Genomic DNA, 18,047 nt, shown 5'->3' with positions numbered 1-18,047 from the left:
GGGGTCCAGAATCACAGTCTCTGGAAAGGGTAGGTCTCCCAGGCTCTCAAGATACCAGCCAGGATCCCAGTGTTGCTGTATTCATTGGTGTGTAAGCACCTGTATTCCCGCCAACAAACTACTGATTTCAGCTCAGAGGGTAAATATGTAACATAACCAACTGTTTGCTTATTCAGAAGCTGGCTCTCACAGGACAAGTTCTACTGGGGAAGAAAAGGTTGCTCTGGGCTGTGTTTCTTCAGAGCCAATCCAGCCTCTGTATTAACCACAAAAAGCTGCAGCAACAGAGATGTTACCGTGTACAACAGCAGTACTGATGAGCACATAGAAACAGACTGGAATTTAATAGCCTAGCAAGGGGGAATAGAAGTTTCAACTCACTCAGTAGATGACAGGTTGCTTTATTTTGCCTTCTATTCTGCTTTTCACTTATATTTTCCAGGAGGCAATTAGCTACCATGTATTTTCACATTCCAGTCCTACCTTATCACTGTCCACTGTGTTCTGTGACGTCCTGGATGCAATGGAAATGGTGTCAGGTTGACTGCTGCCATCCCCTTGGCTGTCTGCATCATCTATTCCATCTCTGCAAGAGACATAATAGGGGAACAATGACGCTTACTGAACACTCCACCTTAGAATGTGCACAGCTTTGCAGGTGGATTTGAGAAGAGCAGCGTCAGCGGGACAGAGCTGGCTTTGTGCCACAATTACCTCACTAATGCAGCCCATGATGCTATTTAACTGCAATTTAAAATGATGTCACCCTTAGCCATAGGGTTGGGATTAGCACATAATCACAACATTTGTTGCTGGAAACACGATGGCCATTGCCTGCATATTGACAGCATAGAAGACTCTGGCATTCAGAAATATCTGTGTAATGAGGGTGTCAGGCAGAAATCTTCCTTCAATTAGATTTCTGCCCTAACCAAAAGCATTCAGCCTAGTTTACATGTAACACTGAAGGAAAGGGCATTTCTCTTGCCTCACAGGAACCACATCTTCAGAAATTTAATACTGGATATTTAAAATTTAAGTTTGGATAGCCCTAAATATGCTATCCAAACAAACATAAAGACAGTGTAGAGGGTCTACAAATTTACCTCTAAGAGGCTGATAACAGAGGGTATTTTCTTCTGTTTTGCTGTATAGATAAACTTCTAAATTTTTACTGGTCTTTCAAATGAAACATTTAAATAATCCAAAATACATATTTAAGGACAAAGGAAAAAAAGGATCTCCATTCTGTACTAGAAAACTCTTGTATTGGTGCCTGTTCCCAGGAAGAAATGTCTGGATCTCTGCCTTGGTACAGGTCTCCTGGGTGACCTTGGATACTTAAGCTTTGGATGTCTCTATAATACATACTGAAGTAAGAGAGGCATAAAACTTGTGAGGAAATAGAGGTGCTCAAATTACAGGTGGCTTTTGGGAATGCCACAACAGAGAAAGAACAATTCATTTTGTCTAATTTCTATTTAATCCAGGATTGAAAGAAGTCGACAAGAAAAATTAGTATTACTTCACAGGCTGAAATGAGTTTGTATTTGATGATGAAAACAGATCCTTCACTGTAATAATTTACTGTCATGATCAACTAGGATTTTCATTTCAAACAATTAAAAATGCCAAACGGGGAAAAAATTATGGTTTGATTCAAATGTGAAGAAGTAAAATCTACTTTAGGAAAAAAACATAACCTTGGACTCGGAAGAATGTTAACTGTTTGTTTCTCTCTAATACTTTGGAGTGTAGTACAATAAAAGATCTTTGCACATAGAAAAGCTTTCTAGCTACGTTTGCCAAGACAACCTATAAAAAGAAAAGACAACGAAAACTGTTTTGACTATAGGAAAAAGCCCACAAACACTACACTACTGTGGGTTGAGAAAACACTAATGATTTCATGTTATAGGGAATGGTTGAGGTTACCTTCTACTGTTGTTTCGCTGCTTTGCTGGTGTCTTGGGGAGCTGAATTGGCTCTTTCAGAGCTCCCTTCAGATGAATAATCCTTTCTTGAATAACTTCCCGGATATTTTTGATCCATTCCTGTTTTGTTTCAATACTGGATGCCTAAAGTTCCACAAGGCAGAAAGACAGAGACTTTATCATGTTCTCAGGATGTCACCTCCTATGTAGAAGAATCGTGGTTGGCTGATGAAAATGCATGATTACCTGTTTGTCCTCTCTGCTGTACTGGATTACCTGGTAGCCCCCAGAGAACTGAGAGCATTTTTACCAGACCTACTTGGCAAGCAGCAGCAAAGCAGCTAAGCTCTGGATAAATATATTTAATGCTAAGCAATACAGCATGGTCTGTAGAGGGGAAATAGGTTATCAGTGCACAAATGGGATTTCCCCAGACAAAACAACCATAACATGAATTCTTCATTAGAAACTCACTTGACAGAAAAGGCTGTCAGCTCTGGAGGTTTGAGGAATGGGTGACTGTTGATATGCCCAGTGGCAAAGGACTAAGAGAATTACACCTCTCAGCCAAACACCCTGAGACGTGCCCTGTGTCAGTGTGCAACTACTCAACCCAGGCTGCAAGAGGAGATGCAATTCCAGCAAGGCTCCACAACCACATCTCCAATTCCAGCTGGAGACTTAGAGCTGAAGTGCTCCTGATGCTGGCATGACCCCACTGACAGACAGGGAAGCCAAGGGAATATGAGGAAGGAAGAAACTGTCCTCTCATGTAGTGTTCCCAAGGCCTGAACTAGAAGCTCTAAAGGCAAAGAAAATAAACAGAAAAGACTTACTTTCAGCACTGTTTTATTGTCTGAGGATGGTGTTCGTCCAGACCACAAAGCAAATTTGCAGGGATCTCCTTCAACATGTTCAGTCACTCCCAGTTCTGAGGTCTAGTGTGAAGGAAAGATGATGAGAGATTTCATATATATGAAGCTTCATGAGTCCAGAAAACTTTGGACTTGTAGGAAGAAGTGGGGTGGCTGGGATGGGTAAGGGAATGAGATCTTATCTCTGCTTTGCTACACATAGATAAAAGAAACAGAAGACCACTGGGGATGGCAGGGAATTGAATGGCTTGAGTGATCCTGCTTGCATTTCCCACCCATCCTTCACATCTCACTATCTTAAAACTCTCCAGATTCGCTGCAAGCTGACTTCCAGGTGAGCCCTGCAGGACTGAGAGCCAGCCCTTCCAGGTGGCATTAATATCCCAAACCCAGCATGGGGACTTCAGAGCCATCTACCAAACTCCACCTCTACCTACAAGAAACACAACACCCAGAATGTTTTCTTTGCAGCCACACCTACCAGTAACTTGTTCTTGTAAACATATTTTGTGTGTCCTGAAGAATCTTTGATCTCTTTGCTAAACACCAAAGAGATTTCAAAGAGAAACAAATGCCTCTCACGGCCTTTCCGAATGAGAGACTTGGGATCCCACACTTGGAAGGAATCCTGAAGAATCAGCTCTCCCTGGACGTCCAGGTTCTCATCAAACCCTAAAACCACAAAACAGATTGGCTTTTATTTATTCTTAGGACCAGCAATTCCCAGAAACACCAGAGCAGTAAGGACTTGAAATAAAACAGTCTTTTTCTTTTTTTACACATATCCTGAAAGGACTTTATTGGCACCCATTGCCCCAGTGAAAATATTTTTCTTTTTCCCTTTTTTTTCCCCTACTGCAATGACGTAAATATTTCGCCAGAAGCAAATATATCATATGTGCTAAATGAGACTGCTGCTAAACTGTAGTAGGAATTACTTAAAAACAAACATTATGAAGGTTTCAGTGGTGGTTACTGTACACAGAACTGCATTGCAAGAAATCTTATGCATGTCAATACAAATTCAGAGAAATGTAGTGTGTGGTGGGTAGAAGTGCCCCACTCTACCATGATGCTTTCAAGCACGTCAACCAACCTTCAAGGGAGAGCAGTGGCATGGGGGAGCTACATCTATGAGAGTGAAGTGGTATGGTGTCTGAAACAAGTTTTCCAGGAGGAGTTTCCCATCTTCCATGCTGCCTGTCAAACACCTTCACATGGCTGAGGATCACAGGACTCCCTCCCTCCCTCCCTCCCTCCACTTAACTGGAGAAAAGGGAGTCTGCAGTGCAAGGTGCCATCAAGTTCCTGTCTCAGCAGCTGCTCTCGGCAGCTCATGGGTCACACTTCTCTCCAGAGCTGGGGACTGCTCCACCACCAGCACAGTCTGGTTGGCTCTGTCAGACAGCTCTGGAGAGCAGCAAGCAGCCCTGGTCCCTGCTCCAAATATTCAGGAGTAATGTCTTATTCAGAAGACAATTCTCTAAGTGCTTGGCTACCCTAACAAAGTCACTCCTGCTTCTTCATTATTGTGTGGTGCTGATCATCTCATGAGGACAGAATATCCAGATCTTATGTTGGGAACCCTTGCTTTTCACCAGACACCACAGTTAAAACCATCTTCATAGTGTTTCTGTCTACGCTGGGTCAGTTTGCTCTCCTGCAATTTTAATCACCTGGTCTTAATGTGCTGCCTAGCTACTGGCACAGTTTCCTTTTTTTCACCTGTTTTAGTACTCTGCTTGTTTCTTGGTTCTGACTCAGGCCAGGTTGGAAATTATTTTCTCAGACCAAGAAAACGTTTGAGAAAATAAAGTATCTGTGTCCAGAATAAAATTATTAAGTTTTAGATATATTCCACACATCAAAAAGCCAATAAAAGACTTTATGCCAATCAAATTTTTCCTGTAATTTTAATTTTTTTTAAAATAATATTTTTTACATCTTTGGCATAATCATGCTAACATTTTGAAACACAAGCTGTTTTGACTCAGAAAACCAGAATTTTGAAATGTTGAAACAGTATTTAGAAATGTTTTGATCCAATAATTGTTATGGCTGCCAGCAGCTTAACTGATACTGTTTCAGGAGGATTTTTTTTTCATTAAGAAAGAATGTTTTAACTAAATATATATATACATACATTGTACACATATACGTACATGCACGTGTATGTACATATACACACACACATAAGAGATAAAAAAATAACCCCCCAAAACTTCCTAGCCAGCTTTATTCTTCCAAGACTTGTGGAAAAATATCAGAAAGGAGCCAGAAGGTACCTGAAAATTATGATCAAGCAACAGTACTGCTACAGTCAAGCTCTACTAACTTTCCACACAGGTTACAAGCAGGCTTCATTTATCTGTGGGTCCCTCCCCTGCCCTGGCCACCTGCCCATCTGCTACCTTCCAGCATGCTGACGTGCATTGCGTCGTTGGCCTTCTTTGGGACACTGAGCATCACTTCCAGACCATCTTTGAGCTCCCCTTTGCCCTCCTCACAGCAGGTCAGCAGTTCCTAAGAAGCAATGGAGAAACACCCATAAACAAACTCTGACCAACATGCTGGCTTTGTGTCTGACTGTGTTTCTTGGTACACGCAACTGCTTCACTACCAGTGACAGGAGAAAACTGAACTATAGCAAACTCCACTGTGGATGCTCACAAATAGGGGGGATCAAACAGAAATGACTATAAAACAAGATAAAGCAAGGTGCTCTCAAGTGAGACTGTGCATTTGGAAGATTTCTGGGGACTTTTGCTCATGCTGCAGCCACCACTCCATCCAGCTGTGCCAGGTGGGTGGCAGGATTCCTGCCTGATCCTGCAGTGCTGGTGAGCACTCCAGGGCAGGGAGGGCCTTTCAGGAAAGATTCATCTGAGGAGAGACCAAAGGGGTGCTTTAGCCTTCCTATCAGCAGATAGGTTATGCAGTGCAGGTTTGCTGTCCCACAGCACTCACTAGGCTGTGGTAAACCTGAGTGTTGTTTCAGTAAACAGGTACAAAACACAGATTTGTCAACGTGTTGAACGTAGCAAGTACCTTTCTAGTACAGCATATCACTCCTTTGGTATATACACAGGAAGCTTTAAAGAGAAGTATCATATCTGGTCCTAGGTTTTCAAAGACAGAATCTGTTTTCTCCCTTAACTCACAGAATTTTTTCTTCTCTGGCTTACTAGTTTGAAGTGAACAATGGCTGGTTAAGTAAGATCTAAAATTAACTTATGCACAAGATACTAGAAAAACCTGTAACCAATTTACAAAAAACAACAAAGTTTGCTTTTTTTTTAAGTGGGAAATGTTAATGTTTCACTTGGAAGTCCTTGGAACTTTTCCCTGATTCTTCAAACACGAACATGTTAGCTCTCAAACAGAATCCAGTGCCAATGAAGGAGTCTCAGTCAAGAGTCAGTGAAATTTCCCAAAATTCATTGCTACCATCATTGAAGCCTTTAATCAAAATACTACATCAGAAACTTGGCAAGAAGCAAACAAACAGTTCTGTCATCCCTTCAACTTTCTTTTCCCATTTGTTGCTTTTGAGGATGAAATCCACTTGGATGCAAAAGAAACAAAAACGAAAGCCAGCTGAAAAGGTTTTTTACTGGTTTGTTTGGTTTTGGTTTGGTTTTTCTTTCTTTATATGAGTCTTTTCCTTTAAAACAGCCAACCTGATTTCACACTTTGTTGTGAAATGCCCAGGCCTGGGAAGTAGGAGTAGCAGCTCAGCAGCAGCTGCTTAGGGGTCATGAAGCAGCTCCCTTAAGCGCAAGGTAACTCATTACACCTGTGAACTGCTCTGCATGAGCTGATTTGTGCAGCTCACTAAGGTACCTTCAGTAGGAGTTGGTATTTTGTGATCCTCTGGACAGGCTTGATTAAATAAGAAGAGATGGAGTTGGCCAGACCGTGTCTTTGCTGAATTTCCTAGAACAGATAAAAACAGAAGTCAGTCATGGAAAACTATTAACCCCCTGCCAGACAGAACCACCCATAACTAATTTTAGCTAATTTTAGCTCTGGATCCTTGCATTTCTACATTTAGTTTTTTTTAACTTTCTTTAAGCTCCCATGCTTAAAGTGTGGTTTCAGAGGCTGGCAATAAACTACAGAGTCCCCCTAGGGCCACTTAAACTGCAGGGTCCCTCTGCAAGTCAAGCTGAGGCTCTGCTGAATAAAACTGCACAGGCTTCGATTTAAATATAACTTACCTGTCATGTCATCTGGTTTCCCCTAGCTATGAAGGCTGAAAGCAGAGTCTTAACATTCAATTAAAATGAAGTGACATTAAATTAAATTGCATGCGTAGGGTGTAATTTAGCTGTCTAAACATAGTCATCTAGTACCATCTGAGAGCCCTGGGTAGCTGAAATATCCCCATGTGAGTAACAGGTCTGACACAGTGCTGACAGACCCATACTATTCTGAGGTGGCACGTGGGTCCCAGGAGATACCTTTATGATACCTGTGACAGCACTGAATACTTCTGTTTCGCCATCTGAACCTCACCCAAAATGTCTGGGTTGATCAGTGTGATGTGCTCATGAATTTCTGCAGACATTATAGACAGGCACTTGGTGAGGTCTGCAAAGGGCTCAGCTGCCTCCCTCCAACAGGTTCCAGGGCAAGTTAGGAGCTCCTGAAAATCCTACAGCACCCTAATGCACATATTTATCCATCTAAAAGACCTCAAACTCATTCCCTACAGAGGCAGATTTTCTGCTGAAATAGAACAGGTTGGAAACCCTTCTGTCTCCACCAAGGGCATACCTCCCCTTGCTACTGGACATCAGGAAATCCACAGTTCCTAAGGGAGCAGGTGAGGAAGGGGAATGGGACTTATCTCCAGATGCTGAAGGGTAATTTTGAGACTGTAAAGGGAAGAAAGTACAGAAAAGGAAGGGGAAAGAGCTGCCAAGAACAGAGATTTTCTTTCTGTATACAGTCTGATTTTCTGTTGAGTACTAGGGAGGTTACTGCTTCTTTTTAGCCCCAATGTTTATCTGTATGATGGGATCCAAAAATACCCACTTTTCACACCATGTGCCTTTTTTTTTCTAAGCAGATGAGTTTTTTAAAAAAAATATCTCTGGTGCCATGAACAAGACCCAAAAGGGAAGGGGCTCTGTTTGGGGGTTAATGGAGTTTGCATGAAGCTGAGTCATGGCTGGCTTCACACAGGAACTGAGCCTGCAGAGCGCATGGCTGGGACTCAATTCGTAACTGCAGGAGCCAGCAAGACCTCAGCCACGTCTGTGAACTTCCTGGAGCTGGCAAAGTACGCTTGTTTTTGTAGGATCCAAGTAACCAAGTTAGCACTACGCCTTCCTGACAGCTCTCTGAACAGCAGGGCATCTCTCAGTAAGATGCCTCCCCTTTGGGCATTCCTTGCTCTGTCAGGATGCTCCCTGGTCAGACTGTGTGGAGACACAGTGGGTTGGTGGAGTGTCCCTGCTGTAGCAACAGCACTGCTACATGGCAATCAGACAAGTACACTGCTGGGAAGGGACATTCTCCCTGCAGCTCCTCCCTCTGGTCCCTGAAGCGTGGGAGTAAGAAGACAGCCTGCTGGAGCGTGTCTTGGGTTGGCTTTGTAACAGCTGGAGAGATCTGGACTTACTGTGGGTGGAGATGGAAGTGAGAAAGGTCTGTGCAGGGTAGAGCCCAGCAGTGCAGACATGTCTCACACACCTCTGGGGGACAGGGAGCACAGAGGTGTCTGAGCTTTGCAGCAGCTGCCAGGTTTCAGAAGCAAGCTGACCACAGGCTCTGTGCTCTCTACTTTGCCCTGCTTCTTGTTTAAAGCAAGCTTGGCTCACGTTATAGTCCATCACCATGGCTCACCACCAGACACAATTTTAGTTGTTCCTTGGGTGGTAAAATGTCCCAAAGGCCTGGAAGAAATGAAGATATCTGACAGGCACTGTGTGCTGGTATTTGTGTATTGCAAACCAGATGAGCTGCAGAGCAGGATCAACATGTAGTCTTGAGGCAATTACAGAATCCCAGACAAGCACCAAAAATATCCTCTGCGTAGGGCAGCACAGGATCCTCAGAAGTCCTTGGATGGAGAACATTGAGACAGGAATACTTAAATATAATGTCATACCATCAGGACTGCTGAGTTTTCCATGAAGTAGTGACTAAAGGCCTAGATTTTGTATCAAATGTCTAAAGAGATTCACAAATTTAGATGTCATCTAATTGTGTACAGTTGGTTGGTAGGAGGACAAACTGCATCCTGAACTGGATGTACAGACCAAAGACTTGGTAAGTAGACTGTTTCAGCACTAAAACTCTCATGTGACATTTAGGTTTTGTGATGCATGACACAAATCTGATGAGCAATTTCAGAATAAATATTAGTAAGCAGAAGCTGAGACCCTGGTTGTGCTTCTGCTCATTTCCTAAGGGACACTCCAGATCAGTGGAGAAACTGTTCAAGAACCACCACCCATGCATAAACACAATGCTCTGCAGTGCTACCAAAGTCAAGGAGCATGTTCCATGCTGGTCATGCAAGTCAAAAGTGCCCTGAAGCTTCTTGAATATCATCTTTTCCAAGATTTAAAGAAAAAAATGTTTAAAATAGCAGAAGCATGTAGGTGACTGAACCAAACTCTTCCCGAGGACCAAAGCTTGCTCAAATAACAGACACTAAAATCAACTTGATCCCCTCAATAACATGCTGATTTCCACCAACTCGAGAGCTAACATATGTTGGCAATTAAAAAAAAATACCTTGCTAGCCTGAAGTTTACAGTATTACAAATATTAAAAATTGCTAAACATGGTAGGCATCATTTATCCTTGAAACCACTGAATAAAGTTTTAAGAAATTCTCAGATAATGAACAAGACAAATACAAAAAGCAAAAGAACCAAATTAATGTCTACTGCAGTTATATCAGAATAAGCACATTAGTTTCATTCCCTATGCAATTTTCAGCTCATATAACCATACCAACAATTTCTGAATTTTATAAACAGAGCATGATCTGTAGGAAGGGAAGACAGTAGTCTTAATCCTTCATTAAAGATAAACTAGGCAAGTTTCATAATTGAGAGTTAGTGCATAGTTTTCCACCTGCCTCAGCTGGTCTAGTAAAAGAAACTGCTTTTATCTACATACATGGCTTCACTTGTACCCTTAGAACATCCCACCTCTCATAGTAACACTAGTAGTTCATGGTTTCCAATAAGATATGTCACTTGTCTTTGTTCCTTCTTCTAATTAGCTTATCCTTGCAGTGAGCCCTGAAGCTGCAAGTTTTCCACAGTTCAAGCAGGTTACCGGGACTACTTGTTTTCAACTCAAAGGTGTCTTTCTATGACAGTTTATGCAATTTGAGGGGTTGTATACTTCTGATCTTCAAGCAAACTTCTTACTAAGGGTGTTATTCAAAATAACTCACTCTCATCATCAGGGTGTTTTGGGAAATTCCAAGTTCTGCCTGGAACAAAAGAACCAGCCATTTCCTCTGTATTCCTTGTACCAGACTGTCCTGTGCTGTCACTGAAACACTCCCTCTCCAAGATAAGAAGGATCTACAGGTACTTTGCATTACTTTAGTCACTCAGATTGGGTGACTCCTTGGGGATTTTTGGGGGGCATAGTCATCTTTCTCTTTTTGCCCAGGTGTCACTGGCCATAGCCCAGCACCAATGAAAAGCAAACATCTCCCCTTGCAAAACAGCAGATGATGACACAGGAATATTCACTACTAAACAACATCATTGAGGTTTCCAGCCCATATAGAGAGCTGGAGTGGAAAAGCTTAGCAGAGAAAACAGTTTTACTTGTGCAAACAGCACTGACGGACACCTAGGGCAGCTCACAACCCTCCACGAGTCACCGACCAGTATAAACCATTCAACAGGCTCAAGCGCCACCTCCTGGAAAATTCCTTTCAGTTCCATTCTGCTTTTGGACCATTTGGTAACAAGGCAAAAACCAAGGCAAACGAAAAAGTTGTTCATCACTTTTCTTCTGGCTCATTTGAGACCTTTCATTGTCGAGTGTGATTGAAATGCTACAACCATTGGCACATACAGACCCCAGAGGAGCTGATTTATGTCAGCTGCCAACCACATCACAGCTTGGATCCTGCTGAGTGGTTACGTTTGCAAACAGATTTTCAGTGCTTTGGGAAAGAGGTCTTAGCACTGTTTTTTTTTTTCAGAGAGGCAACTAATTAAAACTATAAGGTAGCAGACAAATATGGCAGAATGGATGAGGTTCCAAAAATAAGAGGAAGAGCTTAGTTTAAACATACTCAAAAACTTTTAACAATTTTCTCAGCCTACAAAATTGGGATTGGAGCCTAAAAATGTTTCTCACCAGGTGTAGTGCTTGTTAGGAAAATAGTCTAATTGCAGTCAATGGAGTTTCTTACCAGCATGATGAAGCAAATCTGTAACAGGCTGGGTAAAATTTGCTGAACAGGAAGACAGAATCTTGTTTTGGACTGAGGGATTTCAGATCATAAAACATAATAGAATCTGCCTTACCACTAAACCCAGAAATAGAGAGTACATCTAAACCAGATTTTTAGAAAGGATTTGTTCTGAAAAAAGCATAAAAGTTCCCATAAGAATTCAAAACACCTTGCCACACTGATGAAGATCAGACATCACACCACAGCCTCTCAGTTTTCACAGCATGTGATATTTGCAGTGCAATGAAAACCCCAATACCAAGGCACAGAAATGAACCCACTGCTCAGATGTAAAGGAGGTGTTTCAGCTGCACTAGGTGTATGGAAGGAAAATGGCAATGGCTGCTTACATCAAAGAAAGTCCCTGCATGTTCCAGGATGAGCTGGTTGGAGTCAGGCTTGTTTTTGCAGTAGGTGACATACATCTGAAATTTATCTGCCTGTGAAAACAAACATCAAGGGAAATGCAAGATCAGCTATTTCTCTGTTCCCGCAGTCTTTTATTAAGGCTTACCAGGATAAATAAAGGCGACAACACCCTCCCACGCACTCACTCCCCATCAAGGAACACAAGAATTGTAAATTAAGAACAGAAGATTTTAAAGTTCATACCTTACCTGAGCAGTTCTGAGGGCTATGAGAGGCTTTCTTTAACAAGTATCACAGAGAGAAAGCCTAAAACTTTAATCCAGATATAAAGTAATTTCTAAGAGCTGTAATGATGTTACACAGATTGTATCCAAGAGTCTGCAGGTCTCAAAACCATGAAGTGTTGAAGATAAAGCCAGTGTAGAAACTATGGGCAAGAGACTCACCTGGCTTAAACTAGCTTGAGCCAACATTATTTACTTGAAAATTGTGACACCTGGCCTAGACTTGCCTTTCCTACCTTGGCTCATACGTAAGTGGCTCAAATTTTATGTTGTGCTAGGAGTGTTTTGCATTTTATTTCCTAATTTATTTACTTTTAAGAGGAAATAAAAAGCAATTGTGCACTCCCACCTCATATTGCTGTACTCTGGTCTCAAGAAGAGGCAGGCAAATAAAAGAGGAGGATGGCTTCCTTTTATTACTATTGCATTTTTTTATTCCAGGTATCTAAACAACAGGACCATGCAATTGGGCAAGCAGTTGCACGTATGTCTGTAACCATACACACAGCTCTGGACATTCACTATTGCTGAGATGATGCTGTAGTGTCTTAAAAGTACCATGAAGATTTTGCACAGAATGATGCACATTTTGCATATAAATGCATCCATTTTTCCTAAATATGTAACCTCTTCTTTGTAAACAATATTCCTGAAACCATTTCATCAATAGTTGTGACATGTTTTTAAATTAAAAGCCCATTTGAAATCATCCAAACATGCTCAGTTTTTGATAAGTGAAATTATTCCATCATTACTCTTAAAACACTAATTCCTAGCTTTGAAATATGAATAAAACCATCAAAGTAAACACAAAGATGGCTGGCTTGACTGGTAAATATTTTGAAAAGAGAATAGCTTTCATACAGATAAATCACTGTGGCCAAATCCCAGAGCTTCCTACACCCACAGAGATTCTTAGCATCAAGATTTCAAAGTCCTGTTGGAAATCATCCTGGCATTGGGTAATGGAATGAAAGAGCACGGTGGCTCAGAAATTTGACATTAATTTCTGGAGAAAAACACTGATAACACATGTTATTCATGCCTTTGTAAAGTTCTCTTGGCATGACTAAAATTCTTTAGGGAAGGTATATTAAGATTTTTAATGTCTGTCCTCCTATGGCCTTTCACAGGGAAATGAATGTAACCCCTAAACATAGGTTTGGTTTGATCAGTTCCTGTTAAACAGAAACCAGCAGAGGCAGAAGCTGTGCTGGTCCGTGCAGGACAAGCAGAGAGGCTCTGAAAGCCTTCACACTATTCAGGAGTTATGGGAGGAACCTTTCATCCAGAGACAGAAGGACAAAGCAGTTGTAGTTCTAGACTAGCTCCCCATCTCAAATATCACCAAGGACATAACCCTTGCACCTATTCCCAGCTTGTTTCCATCTGTGCCGCAGGAATTAGTGTGAATAAATAATGAGAAGAAGCAGCCTCATTACCCAGGTGACGAAGCAGTGGCCCACGTCCTCAGGCAGTTGTTCATATTTCTCTAGCTCTTTTAAAAAAATGCTGAAAGAGGAAGACACCAGTAATTAGTTACACTCAAATACCCAGGAGATGCAGAATGACCAATGAGTTAATCAGTACTAATGATCAATACTTGTATCTTGATTATGAGGCTAATCAAGCATCCTGCCAGTGCAAAAAGTGCCTCTTGCCAAGGTGTGCTTTGGTTTTGAGTACACTCATGCCTAACTCCTCTAGAAAGGAAAAGATGGCAATCCCTAGTAGAGAGTCAGTGTGTCCAGGGCTGCAAAGTGATAATCAAGAACATGAATCTTCAAAGAGTTGTTGTGTAGTGGTTCAGAGGAAGAACAAAAAGAGAAGCCCAAGGCTGCCAGCTGTCCATCACTGAACTCAACACACTGGACAAAGGACAACAATTTGAAAAAACTCAGCATTCATAGGTAAGTAGTAAACTCCCAAAATACAAATTTTTTAATCAACTTTCTCCCAACAACTTGTACCACAAGTGACATCTCTGTTTGAAGACAGAGCCCTGTCCAATGCCTGGGTGGAAAGAGAAATGTGAAACAGAGGCTGCAGAAGAAGCAGCAAGTGAATATGCTGTTTGCCCAGCTGACAAAATCATCAGGATTGGAAGAGACTTTCAAGATCATCCAGTCTGACCGTTGACCCAGCAGCACCATAATCACCCCTAAGCCATATCCCCAAGTGCCACATCCAGACACCTCTTGAACACTTCCAGAGATGGTGACTCCACCACCTTGCTTGGCAACTTATTTCAATGCCTGGCCACTCATTCAGTGAGTTGTTTTTTTTTCTAATGCCTCACCTGAACTTCCCCTGGCACAACTTAAGGCCATTTTCTCTCATCGTTTCACCTGACATACAGCAGAAGAGATCGACCCCCACCTTCCTACAACCTCCTCTCAGGTAGTTGTAGAGAACAATGAGGTCCCCCCCGAGTCTCCTCTCCTCCAGACTAAACAACCCCAGTTTCTTCAGCTGCTCCTCCTAAGACATGTTTTCTGGACCCTTCACCAGCTTTGTTGCCCTTCTTTGGACATGGATTCTGAATCAGTCTGGAAGATGCTTTAACATCACCAGCCAAAGGAGAAGGCTGTGGAGGACACTGGTGGAGGTGACAGAGGGGAAATTTATTTTAGTATTGCTACAAGTTTTAGAGGAAAAAGGATTATGCAGAAGCAGCAGGCTGAAGGAGGAGGTGTCAGAGAAAGGAGAAATGACAGCAGAGAGGAGCTGTGGGGCATGACTGAGGGTTGAAGGGATGGCAGCTGGGAACAGAGGAAAGTCAAAAAGGAGAGCAATCTGATGGCATCAGTCAGGGTCATCAAAACGAAAATATAGCACCACAGAGCGAGGGCAAGTGGGCTAGCAATTGGGTGATCCTAATATAGTTTTAAATGGGAGGAGACTATTCGCCTCTATGACAGGGAATTTTTTTGGGGCTGGAAGTCAATTTTAATGCAATATGTAGTTTATATCTGCTCTCCTGCTATGCTTTGAAGCTACTTGCACAGAAGCATATGTATGGCAGACTCTGCTGGACCATATTTATGTGTATGTGATAGTACATTTGTCTGGCTGAAGCACTTAAGATCTCCCATAACTTGACCAGGGAAGGATTTTCTGATTTGTTTTCAAAACCATTTACATTTTGACGTGTAACCTAAAGACAGATTTGTAATTCAGATTGAACTTGTGGGATTCAGCGCCCCTAAATGTTAAGTTTATAATTGCAGTTGCATTCACATTATAGCATGGAAACAATGCCCTCTAAGCTGATGTGGTATGCAGTCTTATCTTAATAAAATGGAGTACTGTTAGTTACAGATTAAATACAGAAAGTCTCCAAGAAGTAGCAGGAAAGCTACTTATTAACCCAGCTCATGCCATCAATTTCATTTTTTGCCCTTCATGTTTTCCAGGATCATATTTTTGACAGGCAAGAGTCCAGACTAGATCTAGTGCTGTGAGATGGAAAGCATGTATAGGATGGCAAAGCACTGGTATCCTATGACTTTAATATTGTTAATCAGCTGAAGGCGAAGTTGCAAATCATTTTTGTAAAAGAAACAAAACAAGAAATCAAACATTATTTTACAAATCTGGATGAATTACTTTACACTCCTGTGTGCATTGTACTGTAGGTGTTCTCTGCAGATACTGCAGAAATACACAAGTGCCTATACGTGCCTTTGGTTTCCTTAGTCATTAAACATTAACAGAACTGTTAGGAAACTGTTAGGAAAACGTACTTGTTATGAAAGTCATATATCTCCTGAATATTGCCAAAGATGATGTGTTCTTTATTGAGGATCCCAGCTGGTATTTCTTCCACTCCACTTGTCATTTCCCAAAGGTAAGTCTGGAAGGCACCAGAAATTCTTAGAATAAATGCAGTGAAAAAAATAGATCTCCCTGGTTTATTGCCAAGGGCACAGTCTGACAAGGGTACTATGTACTGTGAGATTAAACAAAGAAGCTAAGAAAACCCAAATTTTCCAGTGTTACAGAAAGGTCTCCAGAGAAATTCAAAGTGCTGACACTTAGAAGTTTTCTGAGGAAAAAGCAGAAACAAGTCAACAACACCAGTCTTTGCTGTCCACCTGATGGTGTTCAAATACTGCAGGTAGAAACAGCTGAAAGATAGGCCAGATTTGCCACTTCAGGATCCTTAGGTACATAAAAATCTTTTTCTGACTGCAGGAATAAGAAAGCTGAAAGATTTCACTGAAATACAGTCTTTTTGTTGCCTTGAATATCACTGATCCTTTCAGGAACACCCTGCTGTACAGCTAGGCCAGGTATTTGAGTGTGCAAATCCGGATCTTTCTCTAGCATAAGAGTATTCAAAGGAATAGATTAGAATTCTTATAAAAATGCTCCATGAATCCATTAAAAAAGCTTGGCCAATCAAGGCACACTCAGGTGTCTGTGGAGGTGCAGACACAGCCAAGAGTGGAGAGAACAGGGCACAGTCCTACCAGTGGGAGACAAGCTCCCATTGCTGCCCACCCAGCTCCCACTCCCAGCAGGACATGGCTCTGCAGCAAACCACCAATGGTGGTCCCTTCACACAGAACCCTGCCAAGATCAGCCTGTGCAGTAAAGTGAACATCACCACTGCAAAGGATAACACGTGCTCCCAGGGAATACTGGGGAATTCCCGGGCTGTAACTTACCTCTAAACATTCATGTAAATCCCTGACATAAGCTTTTTCTGTCTGAAGCAGCTCAGCCATAATGAATCTGAAAAAAATAAAGTATTTTAGGTGTTTGGGGCATTATAAGCATTTGTACAGTGAACAGAAAAACATCCTCCTGTTGTCTTAGTAAATACAGGCATTTCCACCCTAGACCTTCAGCTGCCTTACTTTGCACCTTTCAGCTCCATGACTGAAAAACCACTTCATATCCCCGTCTCTTGCAGGGCTTTTATTTTCTAAATATCTTTTCTGCATAAAATCTTATTAAGTTGTATTTCTGCAGCCCCGAGTTGGGATTTACTGTCTACGTGCCCATCCTTAATAACCAACTGATTCTCAAATTTTTTTTCCCCAGGAGTAAGGACTTGAGATTCACCAAAAACACTTGCACCTTTGCTGACAGTCAGTGGTAAGCCACCCTAAAACTTGACCTTCAGTGGAAATACAGATGGATTTTGGGAGACATGACTACTTTGAAGGCTCTTCAAGAGCTTGGTATATTACCAGAAAAAATCCAGATGCTGGAAAACCCACCAGTGGCATCTGTAGTGCCTGAGGCTGGGCACCTCAAAGTTGAAGTGCCCAATGTTTTGAAAATATGCCACAGGCAGACCAAGAGTAATGACATTTCCTAAAGCAGAAATGGTTTCTTATCAAAGTTAGGCGCTATAGTGACGATTTCAGAGGGCTGAGAAGGACTATATATACAAATACTTTCCAAATATTCTTGCACAAAAATCAAGACAAAATACTTTGAAAATATATTGGATTTAGATTTAAGTACAACAAGCACTCTTCAAGTATTTCCTCTAGTATGAACTATTTCCAGGTCTCTCAGTTCTATACTGACTGAAATTTGAACCTAAACTTCAAGTGTCACTGAAACCCTGTTAACTCCTCTAGTCATCACTGAAGTTAAAATAATACTTAGACATCTAAAGATGTTTTTATTTTTTCCTGTTCGTTTTACTTTTCACATAAAGCCAGAAGGATATCAAGGTTAATCCAAGTGCTTGACTCACTGCTTTCCCTTTCCAAAAGTAACTACTGATTAAACCCAAAATAAATTCAACGTGTATATTCTGAAATTCTCTGTCCTACAAGTAACAACTTCCACCCTGCATATGCAGAGTTAGCTCAATAGCTCTGCAACTGGAAGGAATTATAGGACTGTCTGTCAGTTCTGGTCATGCAAATATTGTAGAATCACTCTTTATCAGATAATGTGCCATGGCAGGCTGTGAGCATTTGGGACATACTCTTTCTTTCTGGCTGACTTCCTTTTTTCTTCATTGACTTCATGATTTGCATCTCTCAGCTTTACTTCCCGGTCTGAAAGACTTGCTGGAATAATATCTAGTTCTAGGTCTTTGTTATCCTAGGAAAAAAAAAGTACAAATTTTAAATTCATTGCAATCTTATTGTTGAGCAAAGTGCAGCAT

The 18,047-nt window shown here is 41.5% G+C and overlaps 1 protein-coding gene across 14 annotated transcripts in view; it reads right to left on the bottom strand.

Annotated features, from left to right (window-relative positions):
* Positions 1–18,047, bottom strand: part of KALRN (kalirin, RhoGEF kinase) — a 515,157-nt gene that overhangs the window by 141,334 nt on the left and 355,776 nt on the right. For all 14 annotated transcript variants that reach the window (XR_001875782.1, XR_001875783.1, XM_017820865.1 and 11 more), the window contains exons 23-33: positions 17,865–17,983; positions 16,582–16,648; positions 15,655–15,764; positions 13,351–13,420; positions 11,606–11,695; positions 6,653–6,745; positions 5,221–5,332; positions 3,291–3,481; positions 2,771–2,872; positions 1,936–2,078; positions 484–586 (exon numbers count right to left, since the gene is read on the bottom strand). Coding sequence is in view for 12 of the 14 variants with exons in the window: in XM_017820865.1 (XP_017676354.1) it covers positions 484–586; positions 1,936–2,078; positions 2,771–2,872; positions 3,291–3,481; positions 5,221–5,332; positions 6,653–6,745; positions 11,606–11,695; positions 13,351–13,420; positions 15,655–15,764; positions 16,582–16,648; positions 17,865–17,983 (1,200 nt within the window). In the remaining 2 variants the exon portion in view is untranslated. The remainder of the gene's footprint in view (positions 1–483; positions 587–1,935; positions 2,079–2,770; positions 2,873–3,290; positions 3,482–5,220; positions 5,333–6,652; positions 6,746–11,605; positions 11,696–13,350; positions 13,421–15,654; positions 15,765–16,581; positions 16,649–17,864; positions 17,984–18,047) is intronic.

Source organism: Lepidothrix coronata, unplaced genomic scaffold (assembly GCF_001604755.1).
Source record: "Lepidothrix coronata isolate B3197 unplaced genomic scaffold, Lepidothrix_coronata-1.0 Scaffold86, whole genome shotgun sequence".
In the NCBI taxonomy this organism is placed as follows: Eukaryota; Metazoa; Chordata; class Aves; order Passeriformes; family Pipridae; genus Lepidothrix; species Lepidothrix coronata.
The sequence above is the reverse complement of the archived record's forward strand: the minus strand, read 5'-3'. Positions and strand labels throughout refer to the sequence as shown.